Genomic DNA, 26,434 nt, shown 5'->3' with positions numbered 1-26,434 from the left:
ATGAAACGATAAATTAATTTTTTTTTACCTTTAAACAAATAATTTTTTCATAATAAATACAAATATCTGTTATCTAGCGCTACTGCTTTTTCCTGTTCAGGTGTCGCTGCTCAAGATTTTAGTACACAGCAGACATCAAATATTTGTGCACGATATTGGGATTTTAACTCTGGCAGTACGCACCCTCGTGGAAAAGATGTGAAGCTGGGAGAGGAGGCTCTCATCTACTGCTCCATTTATAGTACGTGGTAAATAGGTGTATGGAAACATTGGTTATAGCAAGTAAATATTAAATTATATTAATTAATTTGATAAATATTTATTGTTTTGTTGGATGTATACATGTTTATAGGAAAGTTTTGATATTATTTTTATCCCAAGCAGCGTATTATGAAATTAAAATAGTATTGTAGTCTATAGGTTATGAAATAAAAAACATGTATCTCAAGCTTGAAGAAGTATGTTTATTTGGAAACTGTTCCCCATCAAGCAAATATCCGAAATCCCGAAGTGAAATTTTTTGTACATGCGCGATTTGGATGCGCGGTCGAGAGTATATGTAATAATAGGTATTTCCTTATTTCACCAGTGTGTAAGGTAAAAGTACCAATTATGAAACAAATTTTCACATTTTTTTTCTGTATTGTCTTAAAAAAAGCGGACATGCTTTAATGCTAATAATTTTGGTTTTTTTAAATCGACTTAATTTAAGTAACTTATTATAATTTTTTCATATTATTTTCATGAAAAATAGATTGTTTTTTTTAAAATAAAATTAAAATATCTAATATGTCTCTATTATGAAAAAACACCAAAAGGCTTGTCCCAGTGTTTCATAATTCATGTCCCAGTTATGGAACTTCCTTCATAAAGTAATTTGTGGGTACTAATTTTAAGTTACTTGGAGTACGTTGCTCAAATGACACGATTTTCTTTTGACACAATTGCATTTCATGCCAATTAGTTAGTTGTAATGGAATTGAATTTCGTTTTAAAAGTTCGTTTCATAATACGGATATCTATATAAGTTAGGTTATGATTGATTATGCCCCTATTATGAAACCACTATACAAAGAAACTTATTTTACTTTGAATTGAATGTCTAATCGAGCCTTTTCAGTTTAAAAGTATTAAAATTAACTGTTAATTGCTTAAAAATAATTTTTTGGAGATATTAGTAGTAAAATAGCATGTATAGTTTCATGTTTCGTGAATTGGGACATGTTCCGTCAATTGGTACGTTTACCTTATGCATACATACAGATCGGTGGATAGTGTAGAATGTTGACTTGTCCTTTGATAATTATTATTTTGATAATTTGTATGCATACAAAATAAGTAGCTATTGAAGAAATTTTTTTTCTCTTTAATAAGAATAACTGTACAGTAGTACATTGCGTATGATAGTATTAAAACGTGTAAATACATTATTATTCCTAATTTAATATGTAAGAAAAATAAAATTTAGTAAATTAAGTATTTAATTATTGAAGTAAAAATTAAATAATTTTTTTCCATGTAAGTCATCTGTAACACAATCGTAGCTTAATTTTTATAGAGAACACGTCATGTGTTTCTTTTCAGTGAATATTACGATGGCTAAGTAATATTCAGTATATCTTGATTTCATACATACACTCAACCGCGCATCTGAATCGCGCATGTACGAAAAATTTCACTTCGGGATTTCGGATGTAAATTTTTCGTACATCAAGAATCAAGAAGTACAGTGGCGCTCTTGTCACGATTCTTGATGTATGCAGTGTGTACTCCGAGATTCTCGATGTATACAGCGTGTACGTCTGTATTTTCCATGTATGTAGTTTATACTTCCTGTTTCACGATGTCGCCACTGTCGACATCGGATATCAGCATGTATACTATCTTGCGTGTACTGCTTCTTGAGTGGCTGATGATAATGACAAATATTCTGCCTCAGTACTAGATAGAGCAACAGTTTGTTATCTACGAGAATGCCAGTGAATATTACTGCCTTGTATTGTAAAAACATAGCCCGTTGTTGATCGCGGATCGCTCGAGTTTGACGCCCAGCTAGCGTCACAGTGACCAATAATTCTTGGGTGGGCATCTTTTTCGAACTGCAAAGAGTAATTTAGTGTTCCTTGTAGGTACCTGAAAACTCTATTTACCAGATGCTAATGTGTCTGATGGTTACATTGATTAAATAGGCTCAAGAGGCCAACGACGTAGGCCAGGTGTGGCCTTGTACACTGCACGAGATAAAGTAATGAACCCACTGCTTCTTGATACAGCGTGTTGTCGGGACACTGAATTTGTGAATAATTTGAGGCGGGTTTAAAATCCAAAAAAATGTCCATTGGGCTGGTGCAAGGATTGCAATCATCCATTCCATAATGTAATAGGATTTCCCTGGCGTAGTTTACTTAGTCCAGAGAAAGGTGACCCTTTGCTCGATTTCTGGTTATTGTTATGTCTAAGAACTTGTGTACAGGGCCAAGACTCTGGTAGGAAAAGCGTCATTCATTGCCTTGCTTATGATCTCTAGGTACTTAGACAAGTTTGTAAAAATAAGTATGTTATCTACAAACACTGCAACAATGATAAGCTGTTTACCAGAAAAATGATTATATATACAGCGATCGTATTGCGACTGTCCAAGGTTCATCGCTAAAAAAATCGGTTGAGTTTTACATTTCAATCTCAACTACCTTGTTGTAATCTATAAATGGCCTTACGTAATTTGCACATTTGATTAGAATAATCCTTCCTTGAAAGTCCTTCTGGTAGCTTCATATAAATTTCTTCGTTTAGTTTTCCATGCAGAAAGGCGATTTCTACATCTAAGTGGACAATATTCAGATCTTGACTGACTGTACAAGCAAACAAAAGTCACTGAGTTGTTAATCTTACAACCAGAGAATATGTTTCGTCGTAATTTATGCCTTGAACTTGAGAGAAACCATGTACAACCAAACTTGCTTTATAAGATAAGCTATTTTTTGTCCCGCTCTTTTTTTCTAACACCCATTTAGAACGAATGAAGGATTTGTTCGGAGGAAGTTCACACAAGTCCCAGGTATGATTCCTGTTGAGAAAAGCAAGTTACCTCTTTATTGCTTCTATCCACTGAGTACCTGTAGGCGAATTTATTGCTTCATAAAAACTCTGGGGCTCATTTATTTGACAAATAGTGGTATAAATTACATAGTCGTACAGCCTTTTAGGTGGTTGCCGTTGACGCTGGGATTTGCGTCTGTCCCCTACAAACTCATCATTGGAGTCCTCATTATCATGATCAAGTGGAGACAGGATGGATGGAGGTGATGGTAAAGGCTTATCGGCAGCGACTGTCCACTTAGCTGGCAAATTTGATTTATCAAAGAAAACTACGGGAAAATAGGTTGGAGATAGTTGTGCATAGTTCTCTACAAAAACTACATCTCGAGCTTTGATGGCCCTTTTGGTATTCTCATCCCATAGTCTGTATCCTTTGCTGGTCGAGCTATAACCCAAAAATATACATTTTATAGATTTAGGATATAGTTTACCACGTTTATAGTCTAAAATATACACCACAGCTTGGCAGCCAAAGACCGTCATGTGTGACAAATCCAGTTTGAAGCCTGTCTTAAGTTCCTCTGACGTTTCCCCATTATTCGGTGCCATTGTCCGTTCTTAAGGTTTTAATAGACAGATTAAATTGGTTATACATATATTTAATAAAATGACTAACACTAGACGCTGTTTGTTGGTAAAAAAATAGTTAAAAAGTTTTCTTGAATAATCATCCAATAGGGTTAGGATGTACTTGGCTCCTCCAATCGACATTCCATCCATTTGATACAAATTGGAATGTACCAACTCGAGCCTCTCTGATACTCGCTGGGTGCTGGACTTAAAGGTACTTTTAACATGCTTGCCAGTCACACACGAAGGACAGAATTTGATAGACTGACTGGAGTCAAAACTTACACTAGTAGCAGCGCTGTCCATGACCTGCTTTAAGTACTGAGGGTTCAAATGACCCATCCTGCGATGCCACAGCATCAAATCAGCTGTGGACACAGTCTTAAGTGCACTCCTTTATCGCTGGATATTTCATCACTGATATCACGTTTTAAGTTCATTCTAAAGAGTCCGTTCAGAGTCAGTTTTTCATTTAACGTAACCTTATTGTTTTTATGTAAAATTTAATAGTCACTGTCTTAAAATATCACCTTATAACCTTTATTTATAATCGCACTAATATACAATAAATTACAGTTTAACTCTGGTACATATAACACGTCAGAAAATTCCACAATACTGTCACGATTTTGAAATTTACATTCAAGTTTCACACTTCGTTCGGCTTTGACACTCATCTTTCGCTTATCGGCTACAGTTATAGTTTTAATTTTCGAATCGCGTGTATTTACAAAATGTTCTCTATCGTTCGACATGTGTCTTGAAGTTCCCGAGTCGAGAATCCACTCATTGTTTATGTTTTAACCTGGCCGTGTTGCTGAAGTCAAGGATAGAAATGCATACGTAGATTCGATGTCATCATCGCCCTCTATGTTGTTTTCTTGCACTGTCTTTACCTTTGTGCTTGACTCCTTAGGAGCGCGGCCATTCTTCGATAAATGGCCAAACTTATTACAGTTGAAACAGCGTACATTTTTTATGCGAAAATTACTATGATTATTCATTCGTTGTTAGTTATTTGGATGTGCATAGAATTCTTCTGGTGATGCATCGGATGCACAGTCCATTTTTATTTCCTGAAGAAGCTTGACCTTGACCAGATCTGCAGTTACCGCTTGACCAGAGCCTTCAAGGGTAAGAATAAGTGGTTTGTATGACGACGGCAAACCAGCCAACAATAATGCCCCAAGTAACACGAAATGCAATTTCAATCCAATGCATGCCAATTTATCAGCGGAATCCAGGATCTCGCAAATATATATCTCAACCGACAAACAATCTTCGAGTCACATGGGAAAGACCTTTTGCAGCAAAGTTATCGTACGCATAAGGCCGGTGTCAGCATACGCCATCTTCAACGCCTCCCATGCCTGAGCGGCCGTGTAGTCAGTAGGAAGGTGAGAATAAAGCCTCGGGTCAAGGGAGAAAATGAGGCGCGCACGAGCCTTGTTTATTTTACTTACGTCCGTAGAAATGCTACCATTTGGAGGAGTGGCAACTGCGTCCCACAAATCTTTACACTGGAGCCAAACTTGGATTGAAATCGCCCAATGATGATCATTTTTTCTACCAGTAAGTCAAATAATGACCATCCACGACGATTGTGTTGATGCAGCCATTATTATGAACGTGGATTGCAACTTACAGTGTATAATAACCAAACAATAATGGCACGCTTAGACGGAGCGCGAAAAAAAAAAAAAAAAAACTTCTTTACTCTTGTCAATGACACCTGGACCCATAACCTGATGTTAAATAAATGTGGAAACAGACAAGAGTTAATATAATCACTGTAGCTTTATTACATAAAACGTTACAACTCTACGTTCCTTGGCCGACTGACTGACAATACACGCTCCTTAACATACATCACAGCAGACACTCATCCCTTTACAGTTGATACATAAATACAGATATAAACGAAATTAATTATAGAATAACAACATACTATCACATCGAATTTATTTAGGTAATTTTTGGCTTCTTTAGTCTTTCTGATACCTGCTAAATTCCACAAAATGATGTTTACACTATCCTCTTCCTTAATAAAACTTGCCCTTCTGCTTTTAAAATTGCCTATCTTTTGTTCTTTTTTTTATGTGTAAGAACACTCTTTAATTCGTCCTATGCCCACCGTTTCTTGTTAATTTTTATTTTAAAACATCCCTTGCGCACCTCATTCTCTTTCTTGTTCTTCATCTCTTCTCTTACTTCTATCCACCTTGATATTTCTTTTTCTCTTTCTGTAAGGTCGCCGTCTAACCATAAGTTAAGATCTTTAAGCTTTCCTTCGTTCTTCATAATATTTATTTTGTTCTCTTGTGTTCTTAGTTCGTCTACTAGTCCACCCCCGATTGCCCTTATAATAATTATTTGCACCTCAATGCCTATCCTATGTAACAATCTTTCAATTCTCCTATTATGCCCCTTTCAACCGTACGTATCCTCTTAAAAAAAACTATTTTTCTTTTTTCTCTTTCTATTTTCTCATACTCGTATTTTAGTTCCCGTTCATTCATAGCTTCCAGCTGTCAAGGCTCATTCACATTGTTTTCACCATTTTCACTCGCTTCAGGTTCTTTTGTATTGTGGCCAGCTTTCCTTTGGTTTCGGTCTTTTCCGCTCACTGTTACCTTGATTATTTCAGATTGCGGCGCGCTGCCGACATCTTTACTCGCTGGCCCTAGCTTTACCTCTGCTTTGGTATTTACATTATTCCTTGAAAAAATGTTTTTTTGCCTTGTGAAATCCTGTGAAACATTTATCGGATTAGTTACTTTTTTTTTAATAACTCTTTCCTGTGACTATCTATGATCTCTAGCTGCCTGCCTGTTTTGTTAAACTCCTGCCTTAGCTTTGTATTTTCTTGGACTAATCTTTCTATAGTTTTTACTGAATATCTGTTATTTATTTCTAGTCTCGCTCTCTCTAGTTCGAACTTTAACTCCTGTATCATTTCCTATTCAGCTGTCCTACTTTTACTATAGAGTGTATTGCTAAAATCGCTTTCGGATTTTGTGCGCCTGTCCGTACTTATTCTTACCCTTCTAGTCACTTCATTATTTCCTTCACGTTGACTACCTCTGCAATCTTCTTTACCGTTGCCCCTGTCGTTTTGCCTCGCAGTGTTGTCGTGTTTGTCACTACCGTTTTCGTCTTCTGCTCCTTGCCATTTTCCTTCCAACTCCTCTCCTCCTTCCCTCGGTCTGTTCTTTTCTAAGTAAGTATTCGTCTGCAACCCCATCTGTTAAGCTGCAGCTGGTGCCCTCTCGCGGTCGTCGTCTGAACCACTCACATCAACTCCAGTCCTTTCCATACGTATCGATGGCTGCTCATTCTCTTGTTCTCTTAAGCACCTATTTTTCATAGACACGCTGCATACTTCTGGCTCTTCGGATTCTGCCCTTGCCCTTGCCTCTCTCTTCCTTTTCTCCCCTGTGTCCTCTGCTTTACTTTGGTACCCCTTGTATTCTATTTCCTGATGCGCCGGCTCTGTTGGAGTCCCGTATTCCTGACTGACCCTTGACAGTACCTTTGGTCTTGTGTTTACTGCACACAAAACACCCATTAAACTTGCTGCACTTGCTGGCGAGAATAGCTCTATTGAAGGCAGAAGAGCCCCCCTTGAAGTATCACTCTAGGCTACCTGCTTCTTTCTTGCACTTTTCTAGTTTTTTTATTCCTTGAACCATTTGGCCGTCCTCTCTTTTTATTATTGATCACCTCTGCACCTTCCTCTTGGTTCTCTTCGTCTTCGGCGGCCGCTTCCCTGTCCTCGTCATGCTCGATATCCACCATTCCTTCGCGGGACAATCTAACTTCACTTGTACTGTTATTATCACTCTTTTTTATTATCCGTGAGTTAATGATGATATTCACTCACTATCTGTTTATTCTCTTCCTTTCATAGACTTTCTTTCCTGCTTTTTCTTTCAATTTTAAACTCCCAGCAAGTGCTTGATTGCCTACTTTAGCGCGGACCTAGGTGGCTTTACGTCCAACCACTGAAGCGTCCCACGAGAGAATCCCAATTTTATATTAGTATTAAGATTGGTACATAAGAATTAGTTAGTTAATTTAATTATTTTGTTCCTTTCTGGATTGTACAGATAAAAGCATTACCTCTGCAGGATTGCGCTTGCAATATCATTGCTATGGTTTTGTATTGTATACTCTGGTCAGATAAATAAATACTAAATACTATTAGTTAAACTTCATACTAAATTTTCGAAGGGATCCACCAGTTGATCTTTTAATAAATTAAGAACAAAGGGGCAAAGTATGCGTGAACGCGTATATCCATACAAGCAATACAATTTCCAACCTTGCTGCACAGCTTACGTTCCTTTCATCTCTCTGAACTTTTCCTCGATATGTGTGATGAATATCCATAAATTATGACAAGCTGACTAGTTAGACGTAACTAATCATAAGAATTCTAATCTCTATTTTTTCGTAAGAAGTTCATCTTGTACCAATTTTATCTGTACCCGATAAACTTGTTTAAAAGAAACTTTTTAGTTTTAAATCTACTGAGAAAAATTGGGTGACACCAGAAATAGGTAAGCTTATTAGATTTAAGAATATTGTTTACAACTAAGTTGTAACGTAGTAAAAATAATCATTAGTAAAATTTAATTTCTTTGTCATGCTATGTGTAACTATCTTTATATCTTGGATTCTAATTAAAAATATATCCCGAGATAAAATTAAACGAAGCAACTAATAAATAAAAGTTAATTTTAAGTTAAAACTCGTCGTCTCACTGAAATAATTTACTTATTTTTATGATTGCTAAAATAAAAAATCCACTTTTGTTAACCGACATCTTCCTTCTTTATTTCCTACTCACTAGTATCTTATTGATGTTGTACTGCTTTGACATTATAATATCACACAAGACAGCACACCAAAGACCGCTTTACATTATAAACATTAGATACTCATTTAGAAGTATAATGCCCTGCTGTTGGTTGTACATGACCTTTTTAAAGATCAGTGGGCCTTTCGTCGCAGCCAGATCAGGTGAGACGATTTAGATTAACTAATAACCGCATAAAAACTAATTGTGTATAGTGATAGAAATTACTTTGATACATACATTTTTGGATCTTTCAGTATCTGAATTCTTGTTTATCATGGACACTTTTATGAAGTGACACACTTATAATGTGGGTTATCTAACACCAAGCGTCCATCTTTATAATAAAAAAAATTGTGGTAGGTTAAGTAAAATCAGTTTACTACTACGGACGAGACCCAGATAATACTACTGTTGAAAAAGAAGAGGTTGAAGAGGCCTTTGTGAAGAGTTTTGGACAAAAAAGCCAAAACCTTTAAGTAGCACTTATAAAATCTAATACCAGACGATAAAGAATGTCAAACCCAGAGAAGAATTACGGTAAAAATATGTAACAGTTGCCTGGGATATGGACATGACTCAGATGACTGCAAAAAATAAAATAAGTCCAAGTTATGTTTCCAGTGTGGAAGCTTTAATCACCAGAAGAAAGAGTGCCACAGTCCAGCACGGTGTTTTCTCGTTTCACACAAAATAAAGATACCATATGAAAATAAGATAGGTAGGGTGCAAGATCCAGCGATCCTAACAAAAAATTGATCACCTATTCAGCAACCTAAGTCTTAAGTACATTGTAAAGTATTACATTTACCATGGAAGATCCAGCACATGCTAAATACTCAAGAAAAAAAGATATGTTGCATGTAGTTTAAATAAAATGTATTTGCCTGTTGCTCACGTTAGGTCATACAACAGAACCTTCATCTTAGACATATGGACGGAATTGTCAACTAAAAAACTAGAAAAATATTTGAAGGGACTAAGGAGGCAGGAGGCTGGTACAGTGATATAATAGATACGGTGGTGATTGTAGTGTATACGGTTCCAATGTCTAATGTGAGTGCTCCAGATAGTTTAGTATGGTTGAGAAGCATTTAAAAAAACTGTTCGTAGATTTGACAAAGTAAACAAAGTAGTTATTTCCATCAAACTCATTTCCAAGGCTACGGTTTAAGATAATATGTAAATAGGTCAAGTCAGTGCTAAAGATGGCCTCGAACCTTACCTTAGTTAACCATGATAAAGTCTGATGATACAGCAATCTTTAGACTTGCTCCTAAGGATTTAATTGTCAAAGATACTACAGCGACATCGCAAATGACCAAGCAAGTTTTAACCTACAAGATCGTGGTAGACAAGTCAGCGTGCGATGATCAGTTAATTATTTTTAATCTACATGGAATGCATGGTGCCATATTACGCGTGGATTAACCATAAACGTGGATTGACTTAATAATTTATAGAAATTACTTCAGAATATTTGAAAAACTTTTAATGTTGTCCAGTGTAGTTGTTACTGAACCTATATTTTTCAGTCCAACAGCGTACGTCAAATCAGGTCTTGCTGCTTAGCTATCGAATATCATATATTATATTGCATTTTAGAAGAGAATCTTCTTGAGCTTAGCAACTTCCTTTTTAGTCATTTAGAGCATTCTAATTTTAGGGCACTTTTTGATTCGAATCGATAATTTTTGGTTTATGGTTGATGACCATAGTAACTGCACGAAATCTTTTTACTTAGCCTAAGTTCTTTGTAGAAAAGTAAATAACTCTTTAAAGTCCCAAGAAAAAGGCTTATAAAAATGTGTAATGTTTGTAAAAAAAAATATCTACAACAATAACCAATAAATATAGTTTTTGAACTTAAAGAGTAAAAAATATGCAGGCATAACTTTTTATTTATTTATAACTTGATTATTTGGGATTCATATTTGCAGACAGCTTATTGTAGCACAGATACCGTACTTTACTTCCTTGTTTTGATACATACATGGCTTTTTGAAGTTGTAGAATTTATTTCGATGTGTCAGATTTTGGAATTCTTTCAGTTGTTATACATAAATGACTTAAAAAGTTTTCCTTAAAAATGATGTCTGATCAGAAGTTTGAACTTTGAAGCAAAAGTAAACAAAAGTTTTACAATTGAGAATCTGACTACTCGTGAATACATGCTGTTACTGTCATCTTCTTAAAATTGTTTTTTCAAGCACGAGCTTTATGCAAAGCGTTTCGTTGTTATTCAGCATTGTTTATAAAGATCTATTTTAGTATTTAAGAGCTTGTGATTAGGTGGTGAGTCACTCAGCGTACAAATATTGTTATTCTGAACCGACATTAGTTCCTGTAACATGACTTTGAACCCTTTGCTTAGCACAACTGACGGTCTCTTAGTATCTTGAGAGTTCACCACGATCTACTACAGTAATATATTGTGCATATATGCTGCAGCTAAAGCTTTTCATGATGAAAAAAGTTTGTTAAGCTTCGATGTAAAATGCATGGCTCAAGCCTTTTCAAGCGATGTGCAGTTTACTCTTTTTGCTTGCTCATTCTATTAAAAAATATATACTACAGAAACTTTCTATTTAATTCCAGCTTCTTTGTCAAAATCTTTCACTGTACTATCGGCATATTTAGTTCTATTATCACTTCGCAAAACTCCTTATTTATTTGTGTTTGTCTTTCTACAAATTTCAAAAGAAGATTTAATTACTCATGCAACTTTACTTATAGTTTTGACGAAAAAACTCAAACTCTTTCAAAAAATCATCCAAAATTTTATGAAGGATTTTGCGCCATCCAAGGAAATTTCTGAAACCTAACAGATATCACCGTGTATACCAATAAGTGTATGGCTTGCTTTTTTGACATGTGATGAGAGAGGCTTTTTTGTAATATAGCCGTCAATGCATCCTTCACGTGATTTGAGTTTTCCATCGGCCTAGACTCTTGATACTTCTCCCTTTTTTAAGATGATTCTATAACAAAAATATATAACAGGATACAGTAGGTTGATTCACACTCTTAATCACATTTTTTTGACTATCGTAACTCACGGAAAAATACTTTTTCTCTTTTTATCGTAAGTCAGAGGTCAGATGTATTTTGCATGACTACGTGCCCATGGGCTGTCAAGCAAAGTGCTGTATTTTACTATCTACAGAGAGAAAACTTTCATGCGAGTAGCCTTTTTTTCTCGTCATATACACTGAGAGGACGTTTTTGCTGTTGCAGTACTAAAAGCGGGACTGTAGCATATTTATAATGTAGTACACTAGCTTTTATAATTTTTAAAGTGCATAAATTTCAAACGGCTGCATATCTGCACTAACGCGTAGAAAAGGAACTATACATATTGTTGATAAAATAAATATATGGCAAGGTAGCAAACACAATGAAGAGAACGGATTGACTAATATATGTTTATTTAACATAACGAATAAAGATAAATAACGATTTTTATTCTTACTCTCATGACACTGAGAGAGACACGACGCGAGCGTGCGTACCTGGCAACGGCCATAATCTGCCTAATACTTCCTTATAATATACTATATATAATAAAATTCCTTATAATAATAAGTATACTAAAGTACTGAGACATGAACACTCTCACCTTCGGCAAGTATAGCTTCTTATGGAGCGTATTCTACAGATGAACATGTTTTCATAGAAGACGCATAGTTAAAGAATAGTATCGTTAAGTTGTTTATTGATGTGGGTAATATATACGTGTTCTTTAAAATCTATTTTTCGAAAATAGAACTCGCAATCATGGAGCTTAATACAAATAAGTACAAGTACTATAATACAATTATCAATAATAAAAAAAAACAAAACGATGATAGCAAAAATTGTTTTTCAATTATTAAAGAAAAAGGCAATTTTGATGTAACTTTCTTTATTTAAAACAACTGAGTCAATATTTCAGTGCTTTATAACGGCCTCTTTAAGACCTATTAAACGTAATAAATAATTTTACCAGTCATAATGGGCGTCAAGCATAAAAAAAATTAATTTTTAACTTACTATTAAGATTACGTCTATGAGATTTTGTATTTTTATTTTCCTTTTAGAATTAGATTTTTGACATTATTTCTTACCACGAGTAAAGATGTGGTACTTAATTAGTTCAACGATACTATTGACTTCATTACTTTAAAAAGCTTAATAAATTTAATGTATGTTATTTAATTAATAAAAACTAGAACGAACAACATTTAGTCTACATGCTGAAAAACATTAACCTTGAAAAATGATCGAGAAGCAAGTATCCTTAAAAAAAAACGAATATGGGCTGACTACAGAATGTAGCCACTTAAGATATAGTACACGATGTACTATAAAGATGAGCGCATGCACTATAGCATTAGTTTGATGTATAACTTATTGATATTATTTAACAATAGAAATTATATAAGGAAAACAAATTTTCTTAGAATGTTGGATAGCAGGAGCAGCAGCGGTAGATACAAATGGATGAGTGAGCCTCTGCTGCGCGTAGTAGCATGACTTGATAGGAAATGTCAGCACCAAATGAAAGAGTGGCGTTAAGAAAAAATACATTCGAAGGGTAGAACTAAGCAACGGTACCAATCTTTAGGAATCTCGATACTTTTAAAGGACTTGCAAGAATAGGCACCTCCAGAAACTGGAGGTAAGTTTGCTCAACAATACTGCGAAATCGGACGTCCTTACAAGTAGCTCTAAGTAGCTTCAAGTAGGTAAGCAATGGTTCAAAAAAATTCAACGTTCCATGAGACTCTTTACCACCACTAATGTGATATGCTACTTTATATATTCCTATCAACAACAAAAAAAATTTACTACTGGAACTCATAAGGCCATTATAGGAAGGTGGACGCGCCGACTTATCCTAACATTGTGGCCATAACTAGAGCGTGAACACATTAAAGGTAAGCTACTACCTCACTTAGCTTTCTTCCGTTTATGGACAAGTTAATGCAGCATGCGAAAAATTTTTTACGTTTCGCTAAACTTTGTCAAAAGTTCACATATGGCCAAACGTTAGATAAACATGGGCAATGAGAAAATCCCAAACTTAGGTTTATGTTAAAATATTTGATTCAAGTATAGGTAATGTTTATCCAAGCTTTGTTGCGACTCAAATGGTTAAAGTTTTACTGAAACAATACAATAATATCAAATAATAAAAAATTTATATTTAAAAATATTTCAGCATTGATTGTTTAGACAATTTACAAGTGATGTGCATATATGACGTATAAAAAAATCTGTACAGGAGATGGTCTCGAACTTTAGCCACTGAGATTTCGCATGCGACACAAGCTCACTTAACCACGTGGCTATAACGAAATGGTACATACCGTGATACGAATCCTTTACATATCAGAGGAATCCAAAGATTTTTTTTTTGAATTTACTATTCTCAAATTTATTTTAAAATTTTTAGGTAAATATATTCAGTTACAATTAATTGTACGTGAAACAATATTTTCTTAGTGTACTGTCGAGCATATGATCTACAATAAATGTTTAAATTATGTTAAATCTACCAATATTGTATATTCTTCTTATTGTATCACATACAATGAATTTTAACAAAATACATACAATACATTTACATAAGATTCTTTTTAGAAAGTTAATTTTATAACACTGAATTAAAAAAAATCCTAGTATTGGTTCGATATGTAGACGATTCATGTCATGGTATGTACCATCTCGTCATATCTGAGTGGATAAGTGTGCTTGTGTGACATGCGAAATTTCAGTGGCTGAGGTTCGAGACTATCTTCTGTATGGATTTTTTCATAAGTCGTACATGCACATCACTTGTATACTCACTTGTACTCTACTCACCCTTCTCTTTAATGTTGTAACTTTAACCAAGATCTCTCTTTCTCTGCCATCGACATTTTTCCTTTGAAAAAACCCGACAAAATTTTTATTTTCGATCCATTTTAATTTCCTTTAAAGGTATTACCGCTCATTCTTTCTCTCACAATCCCGCGCATAAGAATCGTATACAAATTATACATTGTCCTCGTGGACTATAACACGCGCGTCACGCTTCCCACTCGTCACCGACGATCAGGGCTCTGAGCCACTAGTGATATCCACACCGCAGATTTACTACCCAGCGCCGTCGCCAATACGACCCGCGTCGCCGACAAACAACTCAGAGTCGCATTGACAACATATTCATCGATACTCATGCACACACACCCACACCCACATTTGTGTTTAACTCACACCTCTATATTCATTTGTTTTATTTATCATAGTTTGTGTTCATGCAATAGAAATTCCAATTTGATTTAACATTGTATATGTAATTTAGATTATTTTCATTCAATGAATCGGGTTTTGCTAACAAGTTTTCTTTTTAATTTGTGTTGTTAATTTATATTATTAAAGAAATTTTCCCATTTATAATTTTTGGACCTTGGCGATTTGACAAGGTTTGGACTATACATAAATGTACAACATACAGATATATATCTTCCTAATTTATATAGTCGTAAGAGTTAGAGCAAGATTTTTCTCCCCCCACCTCCCCCACCACTCCCCACCAAATACGGTAGTTTTTCATTTATTTTCTTGCATTTTTCAAGTAATCCTACTTTTTTGCTAGTGACTATTTCCTACTGACTATTATTGGCGCAGTGCGGTCTATCTATAAAATTGTGACGGTGAGATACCGTCGAGCCATTATCGGTAGACTAGGACCGATAGGGAAAGAGGGAAAAGAGAAAAAGCGTAGAGGACAGTTAGAAAAAGAGAGAAAAGGAAAAAAAGCCGAAAAGGGATCAGATTAACTTGGGCCAACGAACGAGCGTGAAGCGAGTTTTTGCTGTGGTTTGCGAGAAGCAATTTCCCCGCGAGAAGCGAATTTTGTTTTGGTGGACGTGAGAAGCATCCTCCAGAGTATTCCTGTTCCTACGATTGTTGTTGTGGCGGCTGTGCTTGAGCTGCCCCAGTGCAGTGCTTGGTGCTGAGTGTCCGGATCCTGCTGGGATAGCAGGCGACGCCGGACTCAGGGTCACCAAGGCCGATACCGTCAATCTCGGCCTTCAAACGCTGCCAGTAGGGACGCCTACTGACCTCAGCGTATCCGCTCCACTGCTCCCAAGTACACTTGGCCTGCGAGAGGCATCGTCGAGGAGCGACCCCACATCACCGTAAGTACCTGCCAGCAGGCAGCTGATTAGCGCCGTGAGCTCGTCAAGTATTCGCACTCGACGAGCGTACACACATACACACACACACGCATACACCCGTGAGTATGGTATATTTTGTATTCCTTTTTATATTATTTTGAATACATATTTTATTTTTATACAATACTCACGAGTGCTTACTCTTTTTTGTTGTGTACCCGATTTTCCCCCTTGTGTCACGATATAGTCGCGAGAAGCGACGACGACGTCCAACGTCGCCGCGATACTTAACCCCGGTGGTATCTCGGCGAACGAGACCCGCGTACATCCCTTACAGGAAGTGTCACCGAGGGTATTCGGGCAACACAGGCCCGGTCGAGGTTGCAAATTCCGCCTCGTTAAATCCGCATCGGTGGCACCTCGTAACAAAATGTATATACATATATAGTCAGTAGTATTATTATATAGCTCGTCGTTGGTTCAGTCGGTTAGCGTGCTAGTCATTAAAATAACACAGTTCAGGGAGTTGTGAAATCAATTTCTGATGGGGGGTATTCTGATTTTTTTTGCCGGGTATTGAATGTATAAAACCGACTTAGGATATCGGTTTATAATTAAGATGAGAAAAATAAAATTGTAAAGCGGTAGAAAAATTAAAAAATTGTGATGATGAGTTCTCCATAACCCACGATGCGTGACCAGGAAAATAAGAGACTATATGATATGCAAATAAAGAACAAAAATATATAATGATTATATGGTGATACGATGTACTATGTAGAAGCAATATTTAGAAAAATAAAGGAAAGAAAAGTGTACATACTTACACAAGGTTAGTACACTGTTATATAAGAAAAATAAAGGTATATCTGCGCGACGGACACTACACAGTACTCGTATAATGAGCAAAAGGAAGCAGGAGAAATAGTCCGTGTATAGTAGGCTGTGTTCACGAGAGGCTCGGTTAGTTAAGTCAGTTAAGGTCATATGATCCTGTATCGTGAATGCGAGGAAGACATGATATCACTGTCTCCCTCGCACTTATGGGAAATGGCCACGTGATCTTAAGGTGACTCCAGCGCCTAGTGCCGTATCAAAATGGGGAGACTAAAAATTAATCATTATTTTCTTTAAAATATGGTATACAATTATCGTAGAGACTGTTGTAAGCCATATTCTACATTTTATCTGTTACTTTAGTGAGTAAATATAAAAAAACAAAAAAGTTTTATGCTGTCCTAATTCATGAACTGTTACGGTACGCTCCTAAGTTCAAGAATGTGGTAACATTGCTCAGCTGTAATCATACCTATATATATGTACTCTGCAGAATGTAGACAGCTGAGAGCTGACTTGCACTCTCAACTGTATACTTAGTCTCCAATTATTTAAAGATTTTGTTCGATAACAAGACACTTTTCTCATGTCATCGAAAACTACGTAATAATATATACAAGATAGTATATTTTTTACACCTTACGGGTTATTTATATAAGTGCAGCAGTAGGTTGTATATCGCGCAAGCTTGCATTTCCTATCTAACCCGTCTTAAAACTACGATTTTGTAAGCATGATTTCTTACAATTTTCATCGTCAACCTTAATTTTTTTTATACGAATAGAAAGATGGGAATTCAAAGAATATAATTCAATTTTATTAACCTCAGTTGGGTTATTTATAATTTTAACATTGAGGCCACTGGAGCCACCTCAACTGACTTAATAAACCGAACCCTTCGCGAATACAGTCATAGTCTCATACAGTGGTATAGTGTGTAAGAGAAAGGGAGCAAGAGAGGTGGAGCCAGTGCGCAGAAATGGAGGAGCAGAGGCAGAGCATGAGAGGGAGTAGTTATCAGTATCTTTTATTCTCTTGTCCTCTTACAGTTTTCTGTAACACTTTTTTGTAACGTTAAATTTTTTTCGGCTAGGTGCTCACGCTGAACCCGGCATAAGGCACTTCAAATATAAATTTTTGATGGTTTTTCTATAGTTTTACTATTGAATGAAAATGTTGGCTATTTATGTCACAAAGTTTGGATGAATATTAGCTAAACTTAAAATAAATATTTCAGCAAAAATCCAAGTTTGGAGTTTTCTCACTGTCCATGTTTAGCTAACGTTTGGACAAACATAAAAAGTTCAGCGACAATCGTATCTCACAGTAATCGCGAGCCAGCTGGCCATGAATTGCTAGAGGTGCCAATTCTCTCGAGTCTTGAAAAAGACTTGAGGTCTCTGTGGATCAGCACCTGTGTTTAGCTCTTCTTCATTGGCTTTATTCTTAGCAAACGCCACTATATGCTTGATGCTTTTCCTAGCAGATAAGTGGATGTACTCAATGCAGCATGGGTCCACATTAGCCTGTACTCATCCTTAAGATCTTGTTAACTTAGATGCGTCCTAATTGGGTCTTTTTCATGGCCTCATCTGGCGCTTATCTTAACGTTGGGTAGCTTCTACTGTTAATATTTTTAAAGCCCCCGAGCTATAAGAATCGCAGCCTAAGCCTGTGTATTACCGTGGTCATTTCTTTTAACATATAATGCGATTTTTTAAAAAGATTGGCTGCAAAATAAAAAAGTAATATGCAGACTTTTTGCATGTGTGAAATAATATTTATAGGTTAATGTATATCTTAAAGCATTATATGATTTGATAGCGGACCAGAGATCGTTCGTATTTAGTGAATTTAAATTAATTACAGTTTATCTTGACAAAATAAATTCTTTGTTTAAGTTATGCAGTAATAATGTTCTGATGTGATAATCTAATCTAGTATATTAACTGTCTTACAAGAGATATATACAGACCTTCAGTATACTTATTCGTACTAAAAATTTTGTTTGATGTACAACTACCGCCAGAAAGCAAGAAATTTGAAAGAATGCTCCTACGTAAAGACCATATCTAATAAGTTGCTCATAAAATGTCTCTTCTAGAGGTAGTAGAAGGCTTTTTATTTGTTGATTGAAGTCACCCATTTGTAAAAGTATCTATGAACAAGCATAAAGACATTATGTAATAATCATTAAAAAAAATATGAGAGAAATCAGTATTTAATTATGTTAATAAGTATTTTTATTTGTCTTTTTACAGAAAACCTCTAAGTTTCTTTTAAAGATATTTTGTATAATCTTTTTGAGTAGATGGGGGTTATTAATCTTTATACCACATGATTCTTTTTATTATTTCTATACGTGCCCTTCTTTCTCATGTGTATAAGACTTTTGCATGATTCATAGTGCAAGGCTCCCTCAGACAAGTTATCACTTATTATACAGGGAATCTAATATAGTGTTTCATTGATCTTTAGTATACGACTGCATATCACAACCCATGACCTCAGAGACAAAGAATATCAGGTACTTAGTCTACTTGTATCGCCTATCCGTTTCTCTAGTATCGTACCTAATAGCATGAATGTTTTATACAATAAATAAATACCTGAAAAAACCACTTCCAAAAAACTATGCATTCCTACATACGGTTTGCCCAAAACAAAGCTTGTTTTTCAAAGCTCTTAAGGTGAAGTGCGGTGTACTCAGACCTCAGGAAACCCGGATTTTCTTAGTCTATGTGACATTCCATGTCATATACTTAATATTTAATAATTAATATTCATTACTTCAAAACAGATAGTTGCTTTCTTAAATTATAAAAAGCGAAAGCTTAACGGTCATTGAACATCAAGGTGTATAACTGTTTCTGTAATCGTACGACGTATGACTTACTTCTTTTACAATTCCCATAATTCCCTCAATTCTCCCATAAGTTAAAGTACAGGCACAACTTTAACACCATGTATCATCCTCCATACCTTTAAGAAAGAAGAAGAAAAAAGAGCCGACCAACAACTTCAAGCCCCTTTACTACATCGATCACGATTTAATAAGGCGTGAAAATCATTCTTACCAAATTAAGCAAAAATCGTGACCATTAAGTCATCACTTCCAACTTGCATACTATTTTACACTTACCCCTGTAGCACAAGGTCAATTACAATGCAATCAGCACAGAAGATTTGCAACCACAAAAACTCCAAGAATGAGACTCCATAACATTGTCAATTGTATTGATTGATATGTTAAAATAATTTTCTGTGTCCTACTTCTTAATTTAGTCCATTTTATTACTGCGACTTGAAAATGAAAAAAAATGATTCTGTGGAATCCTATGTCATATACTGAATATTTATTACGTCGAAGCACATAGTTCCGTTCTAAAATAATGAAAAGCGAATGAACATTAAACTATACAGCTGCTTCTGATATCGTGTAACATATAAATTACTTCTTTTGCAAAAAATCTACCGTCGTAAAACTCGAACTTCGCGTGCAACCTTTAAACAATCTTATAAAGCGCTCATCTTACAATATAAATTTTCACTACTACATCCAGTAATGTGAGCAATCAATAATTCCAACATTTTTACGGCGTATGTCCATGATCAATATTGTATACAACTTCAACGGCAACTTGTACCTAACTTAAAATCTTGAGATCAGCTGTTTCACTCATACAATTGCTGTATAATTATTGTAACACGATTGTGCTTGTGTCAATTGAGAGGAGGTTAAACTCTGAGTGGTCGTTCGGATACCCAACCTGACGTGTCCTCCTTAAATGCAACAGTATAAAAACTTCTTGCACATACAAATATTCGGCTTTTCTCCTCCATCAAGTGCTCTAAATTAACTATAAAAGTTAAAGAGTGAGTTCAGTAACATCTTTTAAGCGAATGTAAAAATTTGGTAATTAAGCTGTGTGAGAAAAGCAGGTCTTTGTAGACTTCACTAAAAAGTGTATCAAAGAGGAACAAGAAAGAAAGAAAGAATCATCGACTTGGGTTTTAACATTGAAACTAGTAACCTTATTATCATAATCGCCAGAAGTACTGTCGAGTAGGATTGGATATCGTTGCGGTCAACCTTATAAGATCTTGTAACCACGTGCGCGCAAGCAGCGGCTAACCAACGATCATAGAAGTAAGTAAAATTAAGAAAAACTATAAATTGTTAAAACACTGTTAATGCAAACTTAAGAATTTATAATTTACATTATTTGTAAAAATCTATTATTTCCGGCTTTACCAAATTTATTAAATCATCAGATAAAACATTACTTGGTTGTTGATTAAATTTATTTTCTAATAGTATGATGTAATATCTACGATAGAATATCACATTGTTACAATAAAAAATCGTTGCTACTATTAAAGAAGCATTTTTTTTGATTTAAAAAAAAACGTTGGTGCATCTAACTACTGTTTGATACAAGTTTCAATGTTATACAAAGGAAAAAAATCTCGGACGGAACAGAAAGTACATTGAGGAAGAGTGACGTATCAAATCATTTATTTATCTGATAATATTGAAGTTTTACAATAAAAACTTCGATTATTTATTTAAATATTGACTTATTCCGTTCAAATATATTTTTGTCTGCTGTTACTAATGTAAATTATTGTGCAATAGAACGAAACTTTATAGCTGTCCGGCTATACCCTCCAATTTTGACGTGTCCCGCGAATTTACCCTCCTTTACCTCAGTTCCGAAGATGACATAAGCGATACATTTTATTAAACACTAGACATACGCTGCCTTAGGGCCGTTATAAAATTTGAATAATAGAACAACATAGAGCTGGAGAGTAGGTAAAAAATCATAGCAGACCAGCAGCAAACATAGAGATTTCCTCGGTAGTAGGAGAGTCTCTATATCTTGATCATCATAAATTAGCAGAGCTTTGTCAAAGCCGTTGTACGTTGACAGTTAACAGGGAGGCAAACTACAAGACCACTGAAATGATCTAAGAAAGAAAGGGATTACAGAGGCTAAGAAAACGTGAGGACTAGGTGAGATAAGCTATAAAATCGATTTCAAGAAAAGGAAAATATTATATTTTTTAGTCAGGAGTCTCATGGATTACAGGGTAGAAATATGGGAGCGGGGGGCGAGAAAGAAATTGAAAAAGATTTAGACTTATTATTAAAGGTGGGTTTCAAAGTTCGATTTTTTTTACACCAAGCTACATTATCCGGAAAGAGATGAATGTGAAACGGTTGTTTGAAGCGTAAAGCATGAGAGCGTTAAGGTATAAGTGCAAGATTAAAAAGGTGAAGGAAGAACGATTGCCGAAGCTGTGCTGGAAAAAAAAAGTAAAGTAACGCACACCAGGCATAACTCGTGTTTCCAAAGTGGCAAGAACGTATACATGAGTCCGCTATAGTGAGAACACGAATTACGACGAGTTATGCCCCTTGGGTGGATATAGACAGTCAAGAGTTGGTCGCTAAAATTAATAATTCTATGTATAATATAAAATACAACGATGTAATAAATGTAACATTACTAAAGTATTTAGACAAGTATAGGGCAAATAGCGATATTAGCACTGTTGCGCATATCAGGTGTGGCAATATAGAGGGCTATAATGTTTATTACATAAATTATGACAGAAAATTATGGATATAATTTAGAAAATATGAAAGTACGTAAAAGCACGTGGGCTGCAAAACAAATTTTCTTGATTCAAGAAAATTCGTTCATTTGAATTCCATTCACATTGCTGATATTACAGTGATCAAAGAGACTGAAATTAGAAGCAGGCTTAATTGATCGTTTTTTCTGAGAGCCCAAAATAACACAACGAGGCTTTTCCAACTGATTGGACGTTTTGACAGTCCACATGTGCCTAGAATTTTTTGGCAAAAGGGAATACTCATACAGCTCTCACAGAAGTAGGCTTGTCTTTTACAATAACATCTAGCAAGCGAATTTTTCATCTGTCTGATGAAGTTATGTAAGGCACAAGCCATTCAATCTGAGTAAATGTAAGCTTATACTTTTCGAAACTTTGATTTTTAGGTACTTATATAACGGCGCTGAAATGATCTCTTGATATCGTAAGAATTAATTCATATTTTGCATAAACCACAACTTTGCGACAGTCCTCAGCGAAACCAAATATCATACTCAAAAGTATCGATACTTTAAAATGAGAATGATTATTAATAATAGATTTCTTCCCATCAATGTCAACCCAACCAGTATTCTCAAGCATCAAACTCGGACTAGAAGAGAGAGACATCGATCCATTCATTAAAGTTGCCAATCCAACATTTTTACACTTCCCGATTTCTATACCGTTTAGTTCATATAATATTTCTTCAACCACTATCTTCAGTTGTTATACGTCCAGAAACATATAGGGAACTTTGAGAGGGTAAGGGACATAAATCTTGATGTTGAATTAAGATACAAATTTCATTACTTCTATTAAATGCTTATGCAAAGTGGGTTCAATATGCATGAATTTCGTAATGCGCAACCGACTTATCGAATACGATACCTGACTGAATCCCGGGATCTCTTCCATCACGACTTTTTACTGTTCGCAGGCAGCAAAAGAGCACGAGTTATTTGTCACCCAGAGCTTTTACTTTCATGCCTAAAGTTTTTTAAAACTGCACGTTTTGACGGGTTAACGCTTTCGACGTTCGTCGACAACTGATCCGTTTTATCCATTTTGGTTTTTTCTCATAGCTTTCTCCAATTTTGATGCCTTGTGAATAAGTAATCGTCTTTACCCTCGTTAATTTTTTTTCATAGTTTTGTCTAAGTTTTATATAGTTGTACACTATGCTCATTTCAGTTGAGTTGTTTCAAGTGTAGCCATGTATTTATAACTTCTCAACAAAAAATAATCAAGTTACCTTTCTTATCAACAAGATGCACTGGAAGATGATCTATAATCTTATACCTCGGTGGTACTGCAGGGAAAAACTCGTAGATGGTATACAATTTTTCTTAGTTTATATACGCCGTTGGTGATATTGCACTCAACTCTTAATGTGTTAAACTTGAGAATAGCAACAGGTAAACCTGAATTGTAAGCACTAGTATCTCTAAGAATTTGTTCAGTACAGCCTACAAAACGGCTTTTACAATCTTTTGGTCTGAAGTCAATATGTACGAGTACACGTTATCACACGGCGATTAGTATTACTGTTTGGTTTAATGCTAATAGCTATATCGTCGGATGGTAATACGTCGATCGAAAATTACTCAATATCTTGAATTTCGTCGATGCTGGTTGGAAAAACAAGTACTTGTTCGCCTACGTTAACTTTTTTATTGCTTTTATCGATATTTAGAATTAAATCGAAAGTTAGGAGTTCTACTAGACCAAGACCATAGATATGTGCTGGTGATAACTCGATAGAGGTAAGATATTGAGCTTCATGAATAGATGATGTTCCTGATAAACTTAATGTTAATTATTCTTCGGTGACTATGACTATGACGGTTCGTCTATAAATAATGTTTCTTGAGTATTGAATAACACTTGTATAGAGAATGATAATGGAGTATTCTACAAAATAACCTTAAGCAAAGATGGCCACAGCTGTATCTAAAAAAATCTTGGAACTTTTCGTAACTATATTTGACATAATTAACACTAGGATATAGCATTAAATCAATCGATGGCTGTAGGTTACCAAAACTGTCGGAATACATCACGTTATTGCCTTCCTTTCTATAGGCAACTCAGTAACTACCAGCATCTTTATTATCATCGAGATTCACTATTGCTGATTCGGAGAATTATGGGCCATCAGCTGGCGAAGCATTTCTTATCTACCGCTCCAAGGAAATAAGGTATTTTCGAAATTTTTGCATACTTGATGAAGTAATAGTTTGTAATAGTTTGGTACGGCAGTTTTAATGAAAATTTTTTTTTTATTTTAAAGCCTTTTCCAGGCCCTAAATGTACACCTAAGTCATTCTTAAATGGTTTTAAAAGTATCCCCTTTCTAGGTGAAGAGAGGGCGCTTCCATTTTTCTATTGTGCCTCTCACTCTCCTCTAGCTCTTTTCAAGAAACTTTAGCATCATTAATAGCCTTGACAACTCCAGTTACACCATTATGATAGCACCTGTAGCACCTAAGCCCGCAAATGCAGGAATAATATAAGGTAGAAATCCTCCAGTTTTTGTGGTATAGGGCATTCTGCGCTCTCTTTGAAACTCTTAATACAACAGTCTTTATTTAAGATAATTGTCACAGGAATGGCTTAAAAGAAAACTTAATGTGACGATACTGCTAAAGCTCGGTTCAAGACGTTTCAGTGCTTCTACTCTTACATACGACCGACTCTCACTTTTTGCTCTACACGACTGACTGTATAAGCTCGTGCTCGTCACAGCATGGGCACACTCGCACTTTGTATATTCATACAGCGGTAGTTTCACTCACGAACACACACACACACATGCATACCATCACACATCAGACAGGAAACACAAAGTTAACTCTAACAAAAACTAAACGTATAGCATTTTGAGCACTACTACTAGGAACCATGGACTTTGAGGCACTTCGGATTACACTTTTTAAAGTAGTCTATTTTAGCTTTATTTTGTTCTTACTCTCTGTACTAGAATTCTGACACGGTAATGATTCCATGCCAAGTTTGGATTTTAATTTCACGGTGCTGGTAACGGTAAAAGCAGCAGCTTTTCCCCCTAAACTAGTAACTTTGGCTTTAAATTTTTGCCTTGCCTTTTCAGTGAGAATCTTGTCAGCAGTGTTTATTGCCGCAATGTTTTCTCGATTCTAAAAATAGACTATATCGCGTTGTTTTCAAGCCTGATCCGATGGATTGATACCTGGATCTCTGTGTGCTAATCTCTTGGCTAGTTTAGTGCCCGGTCCGCAATAGTGATATGCTGGTACGTGCAGTTCTACAGGCATTTTATTGATAAGTGTGTTTATAAGTCTACAATCTTTGCGGCAACAAATGATCATTACTTTCTTATTGCTTAACAATGAATGAGCTCGAAAATGTAAGTAGAGCACTATTTCCAGTTTCATATTTTAGCATACAGTCATCACAAGCTCCCAAAACAGAGTGTATGACTTCCTATCATAATTTTTAACAAACTGATAAGCAAGAATAGAAAATATAAAAATGAATAGAAATGAAAGAATAGAGGCATACTATTGACAGTATCATGTGTCAGTCTCAGCTGGGTCAGCATACAGTAAGCACGAGCTTTATGAAACATAACACTAAACTTCCTATCGTATTTTAAATAAAATAACAATAAAAAAGATTAGAAAATACGATGACAAAATAAGAAAATCAAACGTCATGGTGATTTAATTGCTACCCGATTAGATAAGAATTGTGGAAAAACAAACAGCTTATTGGCTTTAATTACCATAACAGATTGAGATTCAAGAATGTTTATCTATGCTTAAAGTCGCTGAATCAGCCAAAGTATGAGTTTCCAAAACAACTGTTAAAGCCCATAGGTGGTGTAAAGTACTTTTTAATTAGAGATTATATGTAACTCCATAATGATATTTAATGACATTGCCTGTGAACAACAAGATAACGTAAAATCCTCTCTATTGAAGATACAATTTAGTGGGAGGTTAAGCCTTGACTTGGCTGCAATGAAGCCAACATAAGTCTTAGCTCAGCTCTAAAACGGAGCGCTGGTCAAGGCACGACTTGGCTCTAGTGTGGCTGGAATTAGCTTGACCAGTGCCAAACGGCCGAATTTGTCACTAGCGACCTTCTAACAACTGAGTGTTTCACAAACTTGCCTGATTTTCTAATTGTTAATTTCTACCTATATGAGACCAAAATCAAAGATTTCATAAAGCAAAAATTTTATCAATAATTCTTGAATTTTTTTTTCAAAAACAGCAATTTTATTCAAAAATTAGTAAGAGACATTTCT

At 35.4% G+C, this 26,434-nt stretch overlaps 1 protein-coding gene across 1 annotated transcript in view; it reads right to left on the bottom strand.

The window, feature by feature from the left end:
• LOC149373395 (uncharacterized) overlaps positions 1-26,434 on the bottom strand; it is a 117,559-nt gene that overhangs the window by 40,767 nt on the left and 50,358 nt on the right. The window contains exon 2 of the mRNA XM_089597240.1: positions 18,491-18,673. Within this exon, the coding sequence (XP_089453366.1) occupies positions 18,491-18,661 (171 nt within the window). The 5' untranslated portion in view covers positions 18,662-18,673. The remainder of the gene's footprint in view (positions 1-18,490; positions 18,674-26,434) is intronic.

This window comes from Copidosoma floridanum, unplaced genomic scaffold (assembly GCF_036245765.1).
Source record: "Copidosoma floridanum isolate Cflo_tuat_1 unplaced genomic scaffold, Cflo_Japanese_pri ptg000031l, whole genome shotgun sequence".
Classification (NCBI taxonomy): Eukaryota; Metazoa; Arthropoda; class Insecta; order Hymenoptera; family Encyrtidae; genus Copidosoma; species Copidosoma floridanum.
The sequence above is the reverse complement of the archived record's forward strand: the minus strand, read 5'-3'. Positions and strand labels throughout refer to the sequence as shown.